This window comes from Lynx canadensis, chromosome D1, assembly GCF_007474595.2.
Source record: "Lynx canadensis isolate LIC74 chromosome D1, mLynCan4.pri.v2, whole genome shotgun sequence".
NCBI lineage: Eukaryota > Metazoa > Chordata > Mammalia > Carnivora > Felidae > Lynx > Lynx canadensis.
This window is the reverse complement of record NC_044312.2, coordinates 29014867-29038445: the sequence shown is the minus strand read 5'-3', so window position 1 is coordinate 29038445 and position 23579 is coordinate 29014867. Positions and strand designations below refer to the sequence as shown.

At 43.2% G+C, this 23579-nt stretch overlaps 1 protein-coding gene across 2 annotated transcripts in view; it reads left to right on the top strand.

Annotated features, from left to right (window-relative positions):
* Positions 1–23579, top strand: part of OPCML (opioid binding protein/cell adhesion molecule like) — a 1096360-nt gene that overhangs the window by 1057257 nt on the left and 15524 nt on the right. For both annotated transcript variants that reach the window (XM_032595036.1, XM_030333077.2), the window contains 3 exons: positions 15473–15610; positions 16023–16143; positions 16625–16776. In XM_032595036.1, coding sequence (XP_032450927.1) covers positions 15473–15610; positions 16023–16143; positions 16625–16776 — 411 coding nt within the window. The remainder of the gene's footprint in view (positions 1–15472; positions 15611–16022; positions 16144–16624; positions 16777–23579) is intronic.

Sequence of the window (23579 nt, the reverse complement as noted above, 5' to 3'; positions counted from 1 at the left end):
ATAAACCACATCACCTGGCTGTCCATACTCCCCACTCACCCCCACCTGGCTGGCCCATTCCCGCCTCTCTGAGTGAAAACTCTTTGTTTTCCAGTTTCTTTAAAACAAAAACCTGGATGGTAATCATCTTCTAGGTGCCTAGCAACTGCTTGAGACCCCACGGCACAAAAGCCATTAACAATCCTGATGTAAGAAGCTCAGAATGGAAAGCTCAAAAAGCCTGGCACCTTTTGGGGATTGGGAACAGGGAACCCCTTTGATTCCTTCTAACCTTCTATGGCTTTGAGGACAAAGCACACATCAGTTTCTTAGCAGACCAGCCTGCTGTGCTACAAAGTGGGGGATTGAACCAACATTTGGCAGTTTGGAGGAATCAAGGCCTATTCATTATGGCATAGAAATCCACTGGGGCTAGAATTTTACAAAATGGTAAGACAGGGGAAGATAAAATACAGAGGACCAGAGAACCTAGTAAACCACTAGAGTGGTAGAACTTTTTATTGAGACCTGTACCATAACCCCAGCACAGTAGAGGAGTATGTGCTTTTTTCATCCTCCACAAAGGTACATGAGATTCTAGTGAGTCAGGCAGTTTTTACTTTGCACCAACACAGAAGCACCCAGATGATAAGTATGTAGGTGGGGAGCACACAAAAGCCAGCAGTCAGCCATGCGACCCAAACCCAAAGCTTCCTCATGGTTAGGCCCCAGTGAATACAGTAGTCCTTACAGAGCTCCTTCTTGCACAAAAATTAAACAGGCAATAAATTGTGCATGGCTTTCTTATTTATTTGTACCTGTTCATATGTTGACTCTTTAGAATGAAAACATGGGAGCCAAGTGTTTTCCTCAACACAGCAGGAGCACTGACTCATTGGTGGCTGACCGCAGGTCTCCTTCTCAAGTGCTCTGTTCTTCCATCTCAGGAATTAACCTGGCTACCTCCTCCTGTCTTTTCTGTATCCCACTTCCCCATCATCTCACCGGTGTCCTTGCTAATTCGACAAAGTTAATACCTGATTAATAACTCCTATGATAGAAGAGTTCCTGGATGAGCTGTAGCCCCCATTTACAATCTGCTGGTGATTGAAAAATTATGTTCAGTTCAGTAATAATTGATGGAAATGGTCTCTTCTCTTCTGCAGCTGATTGGCTTTGTAATTGTGATTTAATAATGTAAATACCACTTGTTTTCTTCTCAAGATGAATTACCTTCTGATTTGCTAAGCTCAAGGCTCATTGCACTTTCTTATATCTTTGTCCCTTATCATGGGATTATAGGTGAGATCTATTCATTATTTTGCTATATTTTCTTTGCACACACACACACACACACACACACACAAATACACACTGAATCAATGGTTGGAAAGAAGACATTCTTTTTTTCAACCAGATATTGATTATCAAATGTTAAACCTAATACTTTTAGAAATAATTTAGAGCCAGAAGGCCTGGGTGGGTAAGCAGGTGTACACAAATGTATACAGAGTTAGAGGTTTCTCATGAACTAGTATTGTGCTATTTCCTAAATGATGAGGAAAGCTTGAAAAAAGTAGCTGTTATTTTGTGATTTATGATAAGAAAAACATATTTGGTCTTTGCTCAGTTTCTGACACAGAGCTCCTAAAACCCTTGAAATTTCCTGTGATGACAGAAAAAGTATCTTCTGTTATGCTAATGATGTGACTTTGGAAGCACCTAAGGATGGAGGATGGTTGCCAGGGGAGCCAATCCTGTTGTTAGAGGGCTGAAACTCTCAGCGTCCCCCATCCCCATGACACCACGTCAGGCAGGGGACAGGGGCTGGAGACTGAGTTCAGTCATCAATGGCCAGCAATTTACTCACTCATGCCTACATAATCAAGACTCCAGAAAACCCCAAAGGGCAGGGTTCATAGACTTCTGGGTTGGTGAACACATGGAGATTCAGGGATAAGGGAGCACTGAGAGGACATGGAAGCTTCGTGCCCCTTTCCCCATGCCATGCCCTATGCATCTCTTCCATCTGGCTGTTTGGAGTTACATCTTTCTATGATAAATAAATAATCTAGTAAGTAAAATTTTCCCTGGGTTTCATGAGCCACTTTACCAAATCAATCAAACCCAGGGAGGGGTCACTGGAATCTCTGATCCATAGCCAGTGGGTCAGAAGCAGAAAGAACAGCCCAGACTTGCAATTGGCCTCTGAAGTGTGGGATTAACAGTGTCTGTGGGACTGAGCCCTTACCTGGTGGGATCTGATGCTATCTCCAGGTAATTAGTGTCAGAATTGAGTTGAATTGCAGAACCCCCAGCTGGTGTTGAATTGCTTGGTGTGTGTGGGGGAACCCACACAATGGAATTGGTTTCAGAATTGCAATGGCTCTGTATTTTCCTTTCTATATTGAATGTTGCTCTACTGCTATGCATGCATGCCATATGTATATCTGTGTGTTCGTATGTGAATAACATGCGGCGTGAAGTAAATACCACACTGTTATTTACATTAATTTTATGATGTACCATTGGGGTACAATGTTCTATAATTGAGAAAACCTCTAGAGCTGTGTGTAACTAGAGCAAGCTCAGGGCCACAGAAAGAAGGTGGCTGACACTATGCACCCTGACTCATTCTCCTAAGAAGCTCCCTGTCTGGATAGTCCTGGAAATCCACGGGCACCATCTGTTTAGCTACCAGGCTCTAGGCACCTGCCCTGCATGGCATGGAACACAGCAGCCCCTTCCAATGTCCTCATTTTTGTACACAATCCTTCAATCCAGGCCTGCCCTGTTGGAACCCAGTCACCCTTACAATCCTCCTTGCTTTATAATATATATATAATATATAATATATTACATATATATATATATATATATATATATATATATATATTTCAGTACTCTTCTCCCTCTCCGGGTAAGATGTGTTAATTTTGACAGAGGCCTGCTGGGCTTATGTGGCCACTAAGTACAGGGAAACCCAGCAAAGGCAGGCAGGAAGGGTGGCACAACAGGGGCATGGTGAGAGTAATTTTAGAGGCTGGCAAGCCTTGCTTGAGCTTTCACATCCCACCCAGTGTGCTGAGCTGTGGCATTTCCCAGAACCAGAGACAGCCCCAGGTTTCAAGAGTAGAAGTAGGATTCACACTCCAGACTTCCCTACCCAGGGGCTTCAGGACTTGATCAAATGCTGGTTGCTATCCAGAGACTGATGATAAGAGCCCAGCATCCCTATGTACTGGGCCAGAAGGACTGCCATGAATTAAGTTGAGAGAAGAACTGTGGCTAAGGGGCTAAGAAATAAATGGCCCAGTGCCCTCATTTTGTAGATAAGGAAACTGAATTTTCATGAAGTGAAGTGGATTGTCCAGAACTCCTGGCTAATTAGTAGCGGAGTGAAGACCAGAATCTTGACCTCATAGGGTTCCAATAGGCCTGGGTTCTACAGAGAAACAGAATCAATAGGGTAGAGAGAGAGAGACAGATAAGATTTGTTACAGGAATCAGCTCGTGTGGTTATGGAGATAAAAATCCCATAATCTGCCATCTGTAAGCTGCATACTCAGGAAACCTTCTGGTATAATTCAGTCTGGTCTGAAGGTCTGAGAACCAGGTGAGAAGATGGTGTAACTCCCAGTCCTGAGGCCAAAGGAGACACTGGTGTAAGTGCCAGAATCTGAAGACCTGAGAACCAGGAGCTCTGATGTCCAAGGGCAGGAGAAGACAGACATCCTAGCACAGGAAAAGAGAGAGAATTTCCCCTTCCTCCATCTTTCTGTTTTATTCAGGTTCTCAATGGACTGGATAATGCTTACCACATTAATGAGGGCAATCTGTTTTACTCAGTCTACTGAATCAAATGCTAATCTCTTCTGGAAACACCTCACAGACACACCCCAAAATCATATTTACCAGCTATCTGGGCATCCTTTGCTCAGTCAACTTGATACATAAAATTAACCATCACATGGCCCCTCATATCTTGGTTCTATTCTGGTGTAGCCATAGATCAATTCTGACAGTGGAGGTGCAAGGGAAATTTAAGTTGTAGTACTGAGTGTTGGGCCTTTCCTACTGCCAATGCCCCTTTCCTTGTTTCTCAGTGTCTGTTTTCTGGTTGGGAAGGGATAGCAAGATGAGCCACATAACTAAGAAGGGATATTTTTAGCAAAGGTAGGGGAGGACAGAAAGCAGAGAGAAGCGTCATTTTCCTGCATTTGGAGTGCACCCTCAGATCCACGAAAATGGGTCTCAAATCATATAAGTGGATGATTAGTTATACCTGTAAGACATTACTCCAACCTACCCATCGAGAGAAGGGAAACAAGAACAGCTACTTGTCAAAATCTGCATGAATAGGATTCTTAGAAGGGAATGAAAAGAATTAATTTCCCCCATTAATACAAGACATTACCCTCAGACACACACAGTCTTTCATAATTGTCAAAACCTCTTTCCTCCTCATCACCGAGCAGCAACAGCACAGTGACAGATGAGAGCCACCTTGAAATTGCATGGTGTCTTTATTATTGTGCCTGCATTGTCAAGACCCCAGATAAAGCTAGGGTGGCATAGGTCAATTCTGCAGTGTGCATGCCTGACTGCAGGAAACTTCTTATGTTTCCATATAGGTCAGTGACCCTGAGTTTCTGGGTTGGAACTTTGCCTATCAACACCATGGTCATAAGATTTCTAGAACTTAAAGAATTATGCAGGATTCCTGGTCATAGACTCTATTGCTAAGTTATGAAAGACTATAAATGACCTTAGAAATCATCTAGAGCAGGTTTTTATTTGATAGGAGATAAATAGTTAAGGCTTGGGGTGCTAAAACACTTACTCAAAGTCACATAGCACATTAGTGGCAATGCTGGGGTTAGATACAGGTCTTCTGATCTCTAATTCAGTAGTTTTCTCCACTTATTCCTGCTCTTGGCAGAGTCATAGAAGACTGTGTGTATGGTGACTTCTATGGGGACTAGGCTAAGAAGGGAAGCCAAGAAGATAGATGTCTTTTGTGAGAGGTCAGGTTAATAAGAGTCCAAGTTGGATGATAAGAGGCAGACAGACTTGCCTAGAATAGCACAAGGTGCAGATGTAGAGAGCCCTTGACAAGAAAGTTTCCAAAGGGATCCAACCTCACAATAACGGCTCTTGGCCCCAAAGGCAGAGACATTGCCTATTGAGTGCCCAGTTCCTAATTCTTCCTTTTCAGCTGCTGCTCTGAGTGTGTGAGCAAAGCTATCTCCTGTGATGCTTCAGAGCTCAGGCCCTCTAATTCTGTGAAGTGTGCAGAATGTCTCAGATGCGGCCAGCATGCCAAGTGTGCTGCTTGGCTTAGTGGGTGTTTTGCCTGGAAGCTAATACAAGGATTTCAAAAATATTAATGAACATTGATAATTAGCATCATTGTCATGTGGCTGTGCTGTTGGGAACTAATACTGGGAGGACATAAAAGGGAGAGAATAAGAGAAGAGGAAGGAGGAGAGAAAGTGAGAAGAGTCAGGCTGCATCAAGGCTTCAAGTGTAGAAACTGGGCTACATTCTTCCTCAAAAGAGCATCTCCCCAATAACCTGAAAAGGCTCTGGCACTGTGTCCATGAGTTCTCTGGGCCATCCTAACCATTTTAGAAGGTGCAGGTATGGTAAATGACATGCCAGGAATTTGAGCCAGGATCTGTTAAACCCCAGATGGATTTCCATCCTTTGAGCTGCAGTGCTGATCCCCTTGTTGCAGTTGATTTAGTGTCCAAGCAGCTGCTCTAGTCTATAATCCCATGGAAAACTGTAGTTAGCTCATGGGTCTCAAGCTCCAAGGAACAGAGCACTTAAAGTCATTCTTGACCTTCATCTAGCAGAATCCTACATCTGAGAATGCACAATCTCCTTGGGGACCAAACCACTTCTTATTGACTTTAAAAGTGTGGGTGTTGGGACAGCCCCACAGGCAGAGTAAGGTGCAATCAGCAGCCCAGGCCGATCCTGACGGCAGGACTTTCCATGCCCTGGGAGTACAGTGGCCACATGGATTATCATCCAGAACAGGATACTTTTGAGAGCAGAAGGTGACCATTAATAATTAGGCTTGGAAAACAGGTGTCAACTGACAAACTTAACTATAAGGTCACCCTACTTATAAAAATAACAAAGACGTCCTTGGTGTTGCTATACAAAAAAAAACATTAATCCCCAGGGAAAACAAGCCATGTGCAGTTGGTATTGGAAGGAAAGGTTTAATTCCCCCCAAACCACATAAGGAGCACAGCATTCAGCCGATGTGCTCTGTTATTAGAAATAATTTGAAGAGTTTGGACACAAGCTGAACCCCAATGGATTTTGACCCTCTAGATTTGCTGTGGGCTCAAAAAGCACATTTTTCAAAGCACCCTTAGGTAATTCTGGTGTTGGATACTCACTGACCACACAGTGGCATGGGACATTTCCATACCTCCAACATATTGTTTCCTGGGGCACCAGGGTGGCTCAGTCAGTTAAACATTTGACTCTTAATTTCAGCTCAGGTCATTATCGCATTGTTCATGGGATCGAGCCTATCAAGCTGCACACTGATGGCTCTCTCTCTCTCTCTCTCAAAATAAATAAATAAACTAACCAAATGAATTATATATATATTGAAACTGGAGCTGGGTAACTCGTCATTTCTGCTTAGGCTAATGCAGGCAAGATCAAATCAAACTTTCTTAAGACGTCTATAAGACATACACAAATGAAACAAGTAGTATCTATTCAGTGCTTTGATTTGTTTTTTTTAAATTATTGATTATTTTTTAACGCAGTAGTTTATTTCAACTAAAGTACAGAATTTATTCTCCTTATAGTTGTTAGTAATGAAATAGCCTTGTTGGTTCAGAGTGCAAATAATGGTAATGAAAGAAGAAACCCTGTAATAAAGAAAAACTTTTCAAATGCCCTTAATGTTTTGTCAATAACTTAGCTGTTTCGGCTGTGCTTTCTAAAAGCAATGATTTTGTTTTCTTCAACCTCTATGTCTTTTTGGTTTGAACTGTTTATATCTGTCTACATTTGGATACTTTGTAGAATATAAATGTTAGCTACTTCTTTAATTAAATAGTCTGCTTTGTTCTCTAAATGGATTTAAGCTTCTGCCCTCAGTCAATTGTCTGCCTCTATGGGAAATCCCGGAGTTTTGCATTCTGTATCCTCATGTTCTCTGTCTTCCTCTCTCACTCTGTGTGTGTGTGTGTGTGTGTGTGTGTGCGCCTGTGTGTGTGTGTGTGTGTGTGTGTGTGTTCAACTCCTCTCTTCTTTATCTGGCATGCACTCTGGACTTCCATTGCAAGGGTATGGGCCACATCTTTGCCAGTATCCTGACTCTTTCCATATCATTCACTCAAGACTACTCCCTCTGGGTCAACAGTATCATCTAGATTATAAAACTCTCATGTCCTGGTTCTCCTTGTGGCTAATGAACCAATCTCAGAAGAGACACAAGTAAAACCAAACTAACCACATGTTTTCACTGTACTTTCGACAGGAGCAACTCTTGCCTTGATTCTTTGTGTTAGTAGATCTGGGCATTCCCATCCATTTTGGGCTGATGAAGGGCATTCGACACTGTCAGGCCCAACCCTGGCTGCCAGTACCTTGCAGTGTGGCAAGGTCCCATTTGCCAGACTCACTTGCTGGCATTCCAACTGTATGTCTCTCATGGAGGCCAGTGGACAGTCAACAGAAGGCCTGAGCACACTCTGAGTATGCAGAGCCTTATGGACTGCTAGGTCTTGAGTGCATTCTCAGCAGAAGAAGCCTGGGAGCCTATAAGTAGAACTGGCACTTGGTAGATAAAGGCCACAGGAGCCTCCCAGTCTACCAACTAGGGATGTAGTCCCTTGTTGTATGTCAGGTCCCCTGGACAGTGTTTAGAGGATGCCAGTGATGGCACAGTTCAGCCAATCTGTAAGCATGGGCACAAAAGTATGTTTTCATAGTGCTCCTTGGTTGATGCTATGTGCCACCTGGGACAAGACCTCTAGGCCCTCCCTCCTAGACCTCATTGCAAAAAGATTTCTTGACACTGTATTCTCCTGTCCCCACATACCAGACAAAACTCTTCATATCCCCTGTATTTGGCTTTCCTCCTTCTGATAAAGTGCCCATGTACCAGAATTTATCTTTCTGGATAGTCCTATCAGATGAGTCATTTGAGCCCTTCTCTTCTTGTGTCATCCCAGGTGTTCCATCAGAAAAAGGGAAAAATTTAGGAGACTCACCACTGCCAGGCAATTCCTTTGAGCCCCCAGTTCCCCAGAGCATTATTAATGTACTCTTTCCCCCACTAGAAGCTCAGCTGACTTTCCCAGTCACACATTGATCTTGTCATTAGCCAACTTCCTGTCAGCCTCAGGGAAGGCAGCCAGCAAGGCAGTCTTGGAGAGGAGCACACCACCCTTCCCTCAGACAAGGTCCTGGTGGCCACAGTCTGAGAAAGGTTGTCTGAGCCCAAGACAAAGAGCTTCTGTCACCACCAGCAAGTGAGACATTGACCCAGAGGCTCAGTCTCCAAAACAAAATGACTTTAGCACAATTCAATTTCTTATATTAATTAAGGGAAAATTAAACCATGGGTTTATCATACTTTTCATTAACTCCAATGCAACAAAGGGATGTAACTGGGAGTTGGGAGCAAGTGAGGACGGAATATACTGCTGTCCATACTCCCTGGTTTAATTAAGGAGGGGTAGCTCAGAGTTGCTTATTGTCAGCAGCATTCTAAAGAGAGTCAGAGTGTCAGGGAACACAGAGATGGTGGAGCAGGCCTGGCAGAGAGAGAGATTAAGTGGAGAGAGATAATTTGGTGAGGGTTCAGTTTCCAAACCTTTGGCAATTGGATGTAGAATGAATAGATACTGTGTGTTCATCTTACATGAGATGCATATACAGCTCAAGGGAGTGGAAGGTGTAATCTCATCTCAGTGTGTTCGCAATTTAGAAATGGAACACCTACCTTATCAGAAGCAAGTGCAGGCAATACAAGACTGAGGTCACATGAGCCAAATTGTACCAAGTGCTGAGATTTTACTCCAGTTCCCACTCAAGCATGTTTCTAATGCTTCTGTCATTCAAGAGGAGGCTCTTGTGTTGAGAGGTATGTGATTTGAGAATGAGGCCAGGAAATCCCTAGGGAGGGTGAAGAAACCTACTCTCCAGCTTACAGGTTTCCAGAAGACAGTTCCCCCTGTACTTCCTAGGAGGAATAAACCCCTCTTCTAAACTGGTCACTCTTTGTCTCCACAGATGATGGGTGACTAATGTCACTGTTACAGTTATTTGCTCAGCAGCCCTTGGACCTTGTCAAGCAGGGATAAGTCCATTATCTAGAAGTGAGGCAGCACATCTGATTCTCCATCACCTTCTTAATCTACCTCTGCTTGGGTCAAAGGGTTCTCCTTACCCTTGATTTTCTATTCCAATACAGCCCTTATTCCCAGGTCCAGCATTGGGCCTGTAGCTGAATACCAAAGGCAAGTACTCCTACTGCAGTAGTCCAGACACCTTTAGTTCATAGGGAGAAAGGCAAGAACCTGTGTCAGTCTTGGATGCCAAGCCCAGATTGTAGGCCAGCCTGACAGCAGTAAAGCTGGTATTTTGATCTGCTTGTGGCTCACTTTATGTGATTATGTTCTACTGGCCAGGATCCTGGAGAGAGAAATGGATGAGTGACAAGATTGTGGCACATATCATCACATGCACTTCTAATATCTACCTTGCCCTACATACCTCAAGGGCACAGAAGCCACTGGGAGGGAACTACTCCAGACAGTTCTTTTCCTTGACCTTATCTTGCTCCAGACCTCTAGGGTAGGAGTTCCAGAAAATATACAACAAGCCAGCCAACCCACACCTTGTTTGATATACTAAGCGCTCCTTATAGGAGCAAAATCTCAGTTCCTTGCTAACTTGAATGGATACCTAGTTTTGGTGAATGGACAAGAAGCTATTGTCTAATATAGATCAAAAAGCCTAGGTGAGGCCTAAATAGGTCAGAAGCATTCACACAAGCACCTGGACTTTGGATTCCAACTTTCCAAGTTTAGTATTAATAAGGAACATCTATAATAGCCCTTCTTGCTGAGGGAACAGGGAAATCCTTTTCGAGAAATCCTACCATGTGAGCCAGATAGACCCTGGGGTGTCTACACAATTCCCACTCCCAATGGCTTCCTTCTCTTCCTCTTTCTCTTTCTTCTCTTCCTTTCTCAGCCATCTGAGTCCTCTTTCCCTCCTCTGGCTGTTCTCTTCATGATGCCATTTTCTCTGTGTCAATACCTCCTTAAATTCTTAGCCCTCCTCCCCCTTCTCATCTCCTCGTATTAATTTCCTCTAAGACACCTGCCCCAGGCATGTGCCACTGTGAGCCATCTCCTGACAGATCTCTTGGCAAAAGCTGTGACAGGTGCTGACATTAACCTCACAAAGCAGTTTCCCTGGATAGAGCGTCAGCTTTCAGCGGCATATGAGGAGGGACACTGGGGTTGGGGCACCCAGAAGGGGACTTTTTAATTATTTCAAAGGGAGAAGCCAGGCAGAGTTTGCCTCAATATGAGGATGCTTGTTTTGGATGGTGTGAATAGTATGGCAATGGAATAGACTTCCCTCTGAAATCATCCTTGGGGATATTTGCACAGAAAGGGGAAAGATATTCTGTCAGGGACAATAATCCAAAAAAATGGAAGGCTAAAATCTTTGATCCTCCATGGTGTTTCCAACTGAAATTCTAAAGAGTTGTGTGAAGAAAAGAAGGAACGATTAGGCATAGGAATGGTGACTGAGATACAGCTGGCATGGGAGGACAGGACGTGAAGGGAAAAAGAAAGAAGAGGAACAAGGTCAGAATCCTTCCAGATTTTACTCTGGATTTCCCATTTGGTCTCCTCAGAGATGAGGATGATGTTTAAGTTTCTTCCAGCTCTAATAAATCTTTCTGACCCACTGCACCTTACGAGAGGGATCTAAAAATGATTAAGAACACTGAAAACTGAGCTGAGGGACAGAAAAATATACAGTGCTCCAGTTGTGGGCTCATGAGATTATAGACTGCCCAGGGTCAAGGACCTTGTCTTCTACATCATCTCCACCCCACATACAGTGTCTAACCCAGCCCTTCTCTCACGGTACATGCGGGTAAGATAACTGCAGGTGATATCAGGGAAAGCAGATCATGCCAAGGATCCTTCCCTGAGGCAGTTTCTTGGTCTGCCCCTCCGTTTCTAAGATGCCAGACCCTATGCGTGGACATTGTTTGTTCTTTGCCTTCTGTGACTGTGTTAAGTCAGAACACGTCTTTGTAGAAGAAGCCCCCTTGTGCCCACAGAACCACGGGGCTTGCTTACTCTGTCCCCAGGCACATGCCTTGCATCTAAGGGGCCCTAGTCCAGGGACCTCCCACATCCCATGATAAATGGCCCCACTTGTATTCTTGAAGATCTTAATCTCACTAATACAGTGTATTGACTTTCTTAAAAGTACTCATCTAAGGAAAGAAATAGCCCATTTTTAAATTTTTTAAAAATATTTATTTATTTTTCAGAGAGAAAGAGAGACAGACCATGAGTAGGGGAGGGATAGAGAGAGAAAGAGACACAGAATCCGAAGCAGGCTCCAGGCTCTGAGCTTTCAGCACACAGCCCGATGTTCGAACCCATGAACCATGGGATCATGACCTGAGCTGAAGTCGGATGCTTAACCAACTGATCCACCCAAGCATCCCAGAAATAATCCATTTAAAAAAATATATTTCTGCCAATGGCTTAGAATTCACTTACTTTTCCTCCCAATCATGTTATATTGGATGCCTGAATGCATAGAGCAGGTTGATAATGCTTTTGGGTTATTGGCTTATTAAGAGACATCTCACCATAAAGCAAAACTGTGAAGCAGATTTGGAACTCTCATTTTCATGCATTTTGTCAGAGAAAATATTGTAGCCCTTTAGGCTTTAGTCCTTTAGTTTTTTTCTTTAATCCCTTTTGAAAGTGTCTTCAGAATCTTTCCTGTGGCACCTGGGCCATCTTGCTTGCACCCCCTCTACCTTTCTTTCCTTCCTCCTTCTCCTCCTCCTTCCTCTCTTGTTCCTCCCTCAGGTGTTTCTCCCTGCCCAGTTCCCTTCCTCTGCTTCCACATCAGCAGTTTGTCTTCTTGGCAGCCAGCAAAGAGGATTAAAACATGTGTTGCCTTCTGCCCTTTTCTCTGCAGCATGGAATCAGGATTTTCCATTGCAACCAGAACTGGAGAGGGCAGGGAAAGCATTAAACCCTGCAGTTTCCTAGGTCTCTAGGCATTTAGCAACCTAGATTTGTTCACCTAGTATTCAAAGCAGTAACAAAAATAACATCTCAATCACCTTCAGTGGGCTTGAGATGGGGAGGGATTTCAACATCCTCTTTCCATTTCTTAGCAAAGAAATCCATTCAAGAGAATGAACACTTTGTAGTAAGATCATAAACACTCAGTGAACAGTTCACTTCAGGGGTCCAGATGCCCGGCTTCAGTGCACCTTACTGAGCGCTATACCCCCAAGAGGGTGTCTTTTGAGATGCAGACTCCACAATAATCCCCTTACTGAGGGGCATTCAGTAAGCTCTGTTGACCAAATGGCCACTTCAAAGACCCAGACAGTTAGAAATGTGTGACAAGAGAGAGCTGAGAACAGCACGTGGTGGTGCCTTATAGCTTCACTGCTCACTGTGTGGGTCCCAGACCTGCAGCATGGAGATACTCAGGCATCTGTTAGAAATGCAGAGTCCCAGGCCCTGCTCTAGACCTATTGAATCAGAATCTCTATATTTTTTAGATCCCAGAGGAATTTATATGCAAATTAAAATCTGAGAAGCACTTACTTTATGGTACAAACTTGACAAAATTCATTTTATCACTTAACGAGGTAGTATTATCATAACGATCCCTATTTTGCACAAAACACTCTCTTCCTTCTTCCTTTTTTTGCTGTCATATAATTGTTCCATAAAAATACCATTACAGATAGTGAAAATACATCCCCGCATTCCAAAGGGTGGTTGTGTTGCCCTGTAATTGCTTCATGAAGAATCCAGAATCTGCCCTACTCATACAAATGCAGAGAATTACTCAGGGCCCTAGCACATTGACCTCCACCTTCTTTGAGGTTGGTTATCCCTTCCCTTTGCACAAACCAACACTTCTAAGTTGACTGGCATCCATAAACTTGCCTTATCAGGGACTTTAAGACAGCGCTGTCTGGTGTATACTGTGTAGCATGATATAGATCTATCTCATTCTCTCCAAGGTAAGCAGGTCAGTAACCTTGCCTGAGGCTCCTGCCAGGCCCTACTGCAGGTGGCTCCTTTGGTCAAATGAAGTGGAGTTTAATTACTTGTGGTAAATGCACCGCAGCACATTTTGAAAAAATAATGGCCTGTTAGTAGTACCAAGGCAGACTTTCAATTCTGCCATATTTATTCACTGCAGAAAAGGTACAGTGCATTTGGGAAGTTGTTTTGGTGTGATATCATTGTTATTTGATCCTTTAAAATACTGAGATTGGTCCACCAACATAATTTCAATAAGTGAGGCAATTTTTGTCTTTATAGACTTCCTGAAATAAGTGATCTCAGAATCTTCTTCAACTGTGAGATTCTGTTAACCCTAAGAGAAATAAGGGGGAAAAAAAGATGGGAAGATGTTTATATCCCTCCAATAAATCTTGAGGAATTAGTATATGAATTAGCGTGAATGACCAAATGTCTGCTGTGGTACAGGGCTTGTGACCAGCACCACTACCTTGGGATCCTGGTAAATAGGGCCCTACAACCCCATTTCTCCCATTCAGGGTGCGTTTCCAACCTCTACCCTCAGCCATTCTTCATGTGGGTTCAACTAGATTCCCCAAGATTCCCACACTTATGCCTGTGGGCTTGTACTGGGACCCAATCAACAGTTCCTGGTTCTAGGAGGGTGGCAAAGGATTGCTCCTGCTGGAAGGCCAACATTTCTTTCATGTAATTACATGATATTGGGCTACCAGAATTGGTGACTGCAATTGTTTATATATAGAGCGTCCCCTTGAAAAATATTTTGCCAGGGGCCCCACACCTTCTTGGGATATACTTGGTAACTAATGGAAGAGCCTGGGTGTTTGGGACTTAGGGTGGGAAGAGGAGGCAATGAAGGCCACATGAGGTGAAAAGCAAGTGGTCTGGGGAAATGGGCAGGGTGGGGGAAAACTCCCCAAGGCTTAGACTTGAATCAAAATCAGGTTGTTAAAGCACCTGTCTCTCTACCCACTGCCCATCACCCTACCCCTCAACTTCCTGCTGTTTCACATCCATAGTGGACCTAAACTTAGTTGATGGAGCATCCATTGGATAGGAATATGTTTATATGTGTGTTTGAGGAAAATTATAATGAGTTGTTATCTTCCTAAAACTGTTTTCACTCTAATGTCTGGAGCACAAAAAGGAATCAGGCAACAGGCAGAAAAGAAATGCAAATGGCTGTACTTCCTCCCTGGCCTTTGTGTTGGCTGGGTTTTCATGGGAGCCTAGTGCTTTGACAGAACTGAAAACATTTGAATTTCAAGGCAGAGGGTCTGTTCTATTTGTGCTGAACCACAGGGATGGGAATAAGGGACAAGACAGAGGGACCAGATTTTTGTAAGACATGTAATGGCTGCAAACAGTATACATTTTACAAACCCACAATATTTTGTATCATGAATTCCAATCTTCACAAGTGCCTAGGAATAAAGCCTCCAGAATGTCCCACAAAGTCAGGTATTAAATCCATAAGGCTGTTCCAGTAACTCTGGATCCATCATTTGAGGCCACCACTGTTATTTTATGTTGGCTCCATTTATTGAGCACATCCTGCAAAACAGTCACAGAGTACTTCTGTATTCACTCTTTCTCCAATTTTTCTTCTCTAGTACAATTTGAAAACAAATCAACTGCTTTACATCTATATTAAAATATTAATTTATTTTGCTTATTTATTCTACAAGTAGTTAGTATTTTGTGCTCTGTCTCCAAGGGAATTTCTACATAATAAAAAATTAAGATGCCCACACTAACATACCCTAAAGTTATCCTTACATTTTTATTATGTTATTAATCATAACAATTCTCTTTAAAATATCAAAGTTTACTAGTGTGTTGGGCATTTCACGTGTATTCTCTTAGTTAATCCTCATAATAATCATATAGGAAAAACAATGAAAGCCTCTTCTTTTCAAATGGTCTAAAAAGTTAAAGTGACTTGGACAAAAACACATCAACGCAAGACTCAAGCAGAGAATTTCTTTCTTCAAATGCCATACTATTTGTTCAACATGGTGTCTTATAATCTTTGACTCAATATTCAAAACCCATTATTACAGCTTTTTGTATTCCTTTCCTTACAAGCTCAAGATATGAATATGGTTCTGTCCCTGGTTTCACAGTTTCTTGATTGTTTCTGTCTCTTTCTTTCCTCCCAGAAGGCCAGGGCTTTGTGAGTGAGGATGAATACCTGGAAATCTCTGACATCAAACGTGACCAGTCTGGGGAGTATGAATGCAGCGCCTTGAATGATGTTGCCGCACCTGATGTGCGGAAAGTAAAAATCACTGTAAACTGTGAGTTGACCCATTGTCAGGAAGTTTCAGAGGAAAAAATAATATAGGTATTAAGAGAACAAGTTGGTCATGACAGTGCCATTTTCTGATAGTTCCAAATTGTTTCCAACAGGAAAATACTTTCTCAGATTGTTTTGCACCATGAGTGTCCCCATTGCCATTTTGCCCCTGGAGTCTACCTGTGCCTGTCAGAACTTTTAGCTAATGGGGAGAATTGTTTACTTTGAATTGATTTCAAGGCTTAAGAAGATGCTGGGGTAAATGCAATATCTTTAAGCAAGAATTATTTTCCTAAAATAAAGGGTTATGTAACTGGGAAGGTAGGGTATCACAAGAAATCCATTTGCATAACAGGTGACTAAATTTCCCTTTCATCTGTTTCATGAAATCACTCTGCATTTTCCTTCCACAGACCCTCCCTATATCTCAAAAGCCAAGAACACTGGTGTCTCTGTTGGTCAGAAGGGTATCTTGAGTTGTGAAGCCTCTGCAGTGCCTATGGCTGAATTCCAGTGGTTCAAGGAAGATACCAGGTACCCTTAAAATGGAAATAGGGCATATCTGATGCAGAGCCAATGGATCATTCCCCACATGGAAAGAGAATGATAAAGTAAAGGAGAACGATATGGCAAAACCAAAATGCGTTAGTCCCCTTTATGACAATGTCTCCTTTTAGAACCAGGAATGAAAAAATAGAGAAAGCTGGAAAGTGGGAAAATTAATTGACCTCATTTCACAACCTGAGATTAGTTGTAGACATGGCAGCCATCAATGACTAGACACCAGTAAATTTCACCTTTGAAGCATGAATATTCTCTCTTTTTTCCTCCTGTGGAGGCTGTGGTACTTATGTTTTGAATTAGAGACACTGGGTCAGTTAGAGGAAAGGTGTCTGTGAGGAGGGGAGCCTCCTTATAAGATTCATCTCTGGTATCTATCACTTTCCCCTGCTTCTCTGTTTGCTGTTTCACTCTATCTGTAGAACCAGACCAGCAATACCTTCTCTTATTGCAGGCTAGCCACCGGCCTGGGCGGCGTGAGGATTGAGAACAAAGGCCACATATCCACTCTGACTTTCTTCAATGTTTCAGAAAAGGATTATGGGAACTATACTTGTGTGGCCACAAACAAGCTTGGGAACACCAATGCCAGCATCACACTGTATGGTGAGTGCAGGAAGCCTGGGTGCAGTGGGATCGGGGCATGTAGAGGGAGAAAGGCTGGATTTGCTTGGCCTATGTTCATCCATACTGTTCAACCCACCACCCTTAGATATGAAATGCTTCTCCCTGTCATTCTCCTAAGCATGAACAGTGATGTTTGCAAGGTAATTAATATTTCATGGTCTACTGAAAGGCAAGGTTTGCACCTCACAAAAGGAGTAAACCCAATTCTGAACCAAGTTGAATGGTGGTTTCCATAAAGAGCATAGAACCAGGGAACAGTTTGATTGTAGTATCTAAAGGTCTGAGGGGGTAAGTTAGATATAATTTTAAGATACCTTATATAGTAAGAGTCTATAATTCTGGGGGTTATATTTATGGATTTGAACTAAGTCAACTGCAGCCATCATGATTCTCATATCGATTGTCATGTCATGTTCTCACTCACTGGACAGAGCAGTAGTCTGTGTCTTCATCACGATGGCTGCTCTGTCCAAAGCTGGAGCATCAAAACCTTCCCTGAAGGTCTTTTCCTCCCATATAAATGGAGAGGTCTCCAGAGTCCTGACTGGCTCCCTTAGAAGCCCTCATTTCTCTCTCATCCAGCCTTCCCACATTGTTGTGTCCATCTCTGTGTGTAGCATTTCACACCATGGGCCAGGGCCAGGTTGTTGTGATATTTCGTGTGTGTATGTATTTGTTTATTCGCTGAGATTTGGTTAGAGGTGAGTGGGATGAAAAGGTATTCATCTTTCCATGTGTACCTCAGACCCTGAACAAGCTTTCAGCACTGACATTAACTAAACTTTGTCCACCAACCATCTGAAATGTGTGATCTATGTCTTTTGTTTTCTCTCTGCATTGTGTGTGCATTGTGCTGTGTGTGTCTTAGAAATAAGCCCCTCATCAGCAGTGGCAGGTGGGTACAGCATGTTCCTTCCTTCCTCTGCCTGCCTGAATGCCTATGCTTTTGAATATAAGCCTACTTTAAAGATAGGCTTGCCTGCTCGACCTCCCTGACTTATTTACCCTTAGTAGATAGATTTCAGGGAGTTTGGTTTGCACAATTTAGGTAACAAGCATGTAGAATATGATGGCTTTCACATAAACACTCACATTGTTATACATTTTTGGGGAAGAGGTTCCCCCCAAAATCAATACACTTTGACTTGGTGGCCTGTAAAATAAATGAATATTCTGCTATTTCTGCACATAGCAGCACCAAGAGGAATGCAACCAAGAGACCAAATGGATTATCAAATGACTATCTTCATGGGGAAGTCACCCTACTATGAATATTTTATTCTTTTAGATCAAGGCAAAAGGGGAAAATGATTTAATTCTATAAACTTCATTTTAAAATAGAAATATTTGGGGGTCATTATTCATAATAATAGTAATAATATTTACCATTTAACAAATATTTACTGGTTTCTATGCATTATGTTAGCCAGTACTGTGCAACATAGGTTACTAAGTCCATTTTAAAGACGAGTAAAAGGAAGACCAATGAGGTTAATTAACACTGAGGTACACATACCAGTGAGTAGGTACTGGATGAAACCCAGAAGTGGATGCCCCTTCAGATCCTGGGTAAATAGCATTCAATGAACACATGCACACACTCACAACGATGCAGCAGTACATGCTCATCTGTGCTTCCAGAGGCAATAGCCTTACAGCCCTATTTCCCTATGCTCAATCTCAATCACAAAGAAAGTGGTGACATTTAAATTTTTCAGTCCTGGAATCAGCTCTGTAACTGTCACTTTTTATAGCTCTGGATCTAGGACAATTACAGGCCACCAGCACTGCCCACACTTTAATGTCTATGAATGTCCACGTCTTGGTCTTGATTAAACGGAGGGGAAATGGTGGGATGGGTGTGATGCTCTGCTCCTCAGCCTACCATGACCCCCTCAGAAAGGTCATGAGGGGTAATGAATATGACCAAGAGAGGGAACCTAGGACTGACAACTGAATAATCTAGGTTCTTGCACCTCCCAACCACTAATGAAAAAGGTGTGTCATAGCAGATAACAGCAATGTATCTTAAGACTGTATCACCATGCCAGGGCTGCCATAACAAAATATCGTAAACAATATAAATGTATTTCCTCCCAGTTCTGGAGGCCAGGAGCCCAAGATAAGCCAGGAAGACCTATCATCTGGTTTTGATGAGGGCTCCCTTCCTGGCTTATAGATGACCACTTTGTCCTCACATGGCCTTTTTTCTGAGTGTGTGTGGTGTGTGGAGAGATACAGGCAGAGATGGAAATGGAGGGGGTGAGGGAGAAAGAGAGGACTCTCTCATATGCCTTCTTACTAGGGCACTAATGCTATTGAATTAGGGCTCTAATATTATAACCTCAGTTAACTTTAATTACTTCCTTATAGGATCCATCTCCAAATACACATTAGGGGGTTAGGTCTTCAACATATGAATGTAGGGAGATACAATGCATTCCATAGAGAAGACCTAGCTTCCATCTCCCAATTCGGCAGGCCACCTGACAGCTACTTAACCTTGCTTATCTTACTTTCCTCAGATGTGCTGTCAGTACCTTCCTTTAGAAAGTTGGTGGGAGGACTGTATAACATCTTATAGACAGAAAGCCCCACAGATGCTATGTTTAGATGTGTGACTTAGACAACACACTCAGTCTACAGGCCTCAGTTTACAAAGCTAAAACTGGGATGATGTTTCCAGGCCTGCTGACTGTCATTGGGAATTGTCAATAAGACAATGTTCATCATGGAGGCATAACAATATGAAACAGCTGAACAATATGAAACAAAAGTATTTTTCAACACTTTGTGACACAGCCCATCTTCTCACTGCTTCCCTTGGTATGGCTGCCAATATTGTTGCTCAACTGGACTGTATGTTCCTTTCTTCTGAAGTCTCTTGTGCCCTTTACTACAGCAGTACTAATCCCCAGGATCCTCCCAGCCTGCTTCACCTGGTTAGTACTCACTCACCTAGGATCCCTTCCTGAGGAAGTCTTCCCTGAGTAGGTCAGTGCTCCACTGCACACTTTCTCATACAATGCTTCTGGAGGTTGCTCTCACCACAGTGCTTTCCCTAGCATTCGTCCAGTAAGTATTTGCCAGTATCTGCCACAAGTCAGGTGCTGTTCTCAGTGATGAGGACACAGGGCTGTGCCATGGCTACAATCCTTTTCTCTGTAGACTTCACTTGCTAGTTGCAATTTTACTTCTGCTTCATTTATGTAGTTTGATTAAGATCTTCCCTCCCTTTTAGCCTGTATGCTCCATATATGTAGGGACAATGTCTGGTTTGATCCTTAGAACCTAGCACAGAGCTCCATACACATTTGTGGGTAAGGAAAGCCTTGTTGAATGAATGGATAAACAGAGATTGGACGGTTGCATTGATGATGCCAGCAGCAGAAATTCAGCTGTTCAGGAATGAAATGCAGAAAAATGCAATAGGTCAGTAGTCTCAGAGCCTCTCTGAGGCCAGGCTCTGCTGCTCACCAGCAGAAGGGCTCTGGGAAAGTCAATCTCCATGTAACTTATTTTTCTCCTCAGTGAAAGCATTTTAGAAAATATGTCCTGTAATTATCTGACACTATGACTGAGTGGAAATAACTTGACACAAGATCAGAGTGACATTGTCCAGCTGACTGGCCCTTTCTGTGGGCCACAGGTGTTCCTTCTAGGCCTCAGTATTCCCATGATTGTGTCTAATTAGTGTTACCAATGATTTACTATGTGCAGAGCCACTAAACTAAGTGTTCTAAATAGGTTTTTTTTTAGTTTAGTTTTTTTTTTTTTTGACAGCAAGAGAGTGAGAGAGTGGAGGTGGGCAGAGAGAGGGAGAGAGAGAATCCCAAGCAGGCTCCATGCCTGCCATCAGCACAGAGCCTGACATGGGGCTTGAACTCATGAACGGTGAGATCATGATCTGAACCAAGATCAAGAGTCAGATGCTTAACTGACTGAGCCACCCAGGCACCCCTGTTCTACATGTTTTATCTCATTTAATGACTCTAGGAATTAAGTACTATATTTATCCTGATTTTACAGAGGATGAAACTGAGAGATTAGGCAGCTTACTTACTCATACTATCTTACAAATGTTTGAGCTGAGATTAAAGCCTATGTACTCTTGTTCTAGTATCTGAACTCTTTTTACTGCTTTGATACAACTCACCATACTTGGCAACTCATCATGGACATTGGTAGATGACTTTCCAGATAGAAACCCATATCAACAATTAGCCTATGTGTGTCTGTTACCTATACCAGCATCTCCACTCATCCATCTAAATCTGATCCCATTCTTCAGTAAACATAAGGGTGCATATATCTTTTTGAAAAAGTGTTTTCATTTTCTTTGGGTACACACCCAATAGTGGAATTACCAGATCATATGGTAATTCTATTTTTAATTTTTTGATGAAACTCCATACTGATTTTCACAGTGATTGCACCCCATTTGCATCCCCCCAACAGTGCATGAGGGTTCCTTAAAATAATTTTAAAAATTCAAAAAAAATTTTGATTGCATTCTTTTAAAAGACATTTTTTACATTTACAACCCATATACTCATACTTCCCAAATACACACGCCTCCACATTCTCAGGCATGCAGCAGTGTTTGGCCTCAAAGAATGTAGGATTGTTTTTGGAGACCCTTTTGACTCTGCACTGTGACCCCATCACAACACATACTCAGAACAGGGCTCTCACACAAACATACCTTTATCTATTTCCTACCTGCATACAAAGAACAAGGGAAAATGGGATGAAAGCAGTTTCAAAAGAACACATAAGACAAAGCTTGTGAGACAGTAGGTTGGGGAGTGGGGTGAGGCAGGACACGATGGGGCAGACTGTGAGAGCCAACATAGGTGGGTGGGCGATGCACAGAGACAGATCAGTGGATGGCACCCACATGAGGTGATTCTTCCCTCCACACCAGCTGCTGCCCTTCAAAAGCCACACTGATGAGATAGGTCAGGCAGGCAGAGTACAACTCACAGTGGCATTTTAGACTGCCTGGAAGTTTCTTAGTGTGGGGCAATGGCAGGTACTAGAAAGACCACAGAACGTTGAGAGACCAGGAACAAGAAAAACAGAGTTCTGGTCCCGACCCTGGTTCAGACAAACTGATGCTCTCTGTTCTCTGGTTGTCTCTGAAATGTAAGAACAGAACAAGATGGACTCTCAGCTGACTGCCAGCTAAGTGTTCTAAAGTTAAGAAACAATGGGGAAATAGTATTAAAGGCAGGTCTCCAAAACTTATCATTCACAACCTTGGAAATGGCAGCAATCAAAATGATTTTTTAATGGAAAAGCAACCTGCTCTAAATATAAGTAAGTTTTATTGAGTGGATGCAGCTATTTGCAGGCCCACCTGGAGGGCTGGCACCTTGAAGTCTTGCCAGGCCTGCAGCAGCAGAGAGATGGCCAAGCTCAGCCTGCTGGCCCCAGCTCTGCCCCTCCAGGAAGCCACTCACTTCTCTCAACTTGCCAACCCACTTTACCTCCACTGAGTCCTGAGCCAGAGAGGCCCCATCCCCCTGTCTTTAAAGAGTAAAGAGGGAAGATACTGAACTTGATTACATCCAGCACTGCAGAGAGTGTGATGCGCTTAATGAGCCATATAAACGCCTGGATTAGTGGAACTGGCAGGGGAGAGGGACAGAGAGCGCATACAATGCCAGAAAGGATGGGGTGGGGGGGGCTGCAGAGAGAAAAACAGATTTCTCACATTTTATCTGTGAAATTGTAGTGACACAAATTAGTTTCATTAAGAGTTAAGTATCAGGAATAGGGACAACTGATAGGAATCTTGTCATTGCAAATGAAAATGGCAAAATATTCCAGTTAAGGCAACATCTGGGCTCTGGATTTTTTCCTCAGGCAATGCCTCAACCCCCCTCAGAGCAGCCAGGACTCCAGCTTACCTCAGTGGCCCCTGGAAGCCATGAGGACAAATCTATATTTTCTTTTGTTAATGGCCATTCCTCCAGAATAAATATACATATCAGGTTGGCTCTTCAAACTGGATTTTCCACAACTACAGGCAGCACCAGCCAATGACTCTCAGCCTCCACCCTTTGATGATTGCCCCATCCACTGTGCACCCCACCAGTACCTGTAGGCAGAGCCTCAGAGCCCCTGCTCACCCCACACCAACACCCTCCTGCCTCTACCGGCCTTCCCCACTCCTTTATTAGGGTATGCTAAGAAGCACACCTTGCCCCCACGTGCCTCCAGAGGAGATCTGGGGAATGGGCATGAGGAGTCTAGGGACTGTCTTTAGTGTGCCCTCTGTGTACCATCCTACATCTTCTTTGGCCTTTTCCTCCAGACCTCTGACAGGGAGATTCCTTGTTCCCTTCTCCACCTCTTCCAGCACCATCACACCTCAGTCTTCCATATTCTGTCTCCCTCCTAAACCCAGCTGAATCTCAGCTCCAGACTTCCTGTTGATCCCCAGCACCCACTCCTGGCTTCTGTGATACACCTGGGTAGTGTGTTTCTTACCTTTCTGGATTGCTCTGCTCCTGGCCCCTCCTCCACCTGCCCCATGAGTCTGTCCAGGGAGCATATCATCGCAGTGGGAGGAGAAAGGATCTTCTATGTCTTCAGACATCTTACAAAGCAATATCGTAGCCTTCACTGCACTTGCTTTGGGTGCTTTAAAAATGCAGATTCATGGGTCTTCCCGCAGACTCATTTTATCAAAGTCTCCAGGGAAGGTCCTGAGAATGTGCTTTTAAAGCAAGCACTCCAAGGGAATCTTTTGCACACTGAAGACTTATGGTCTC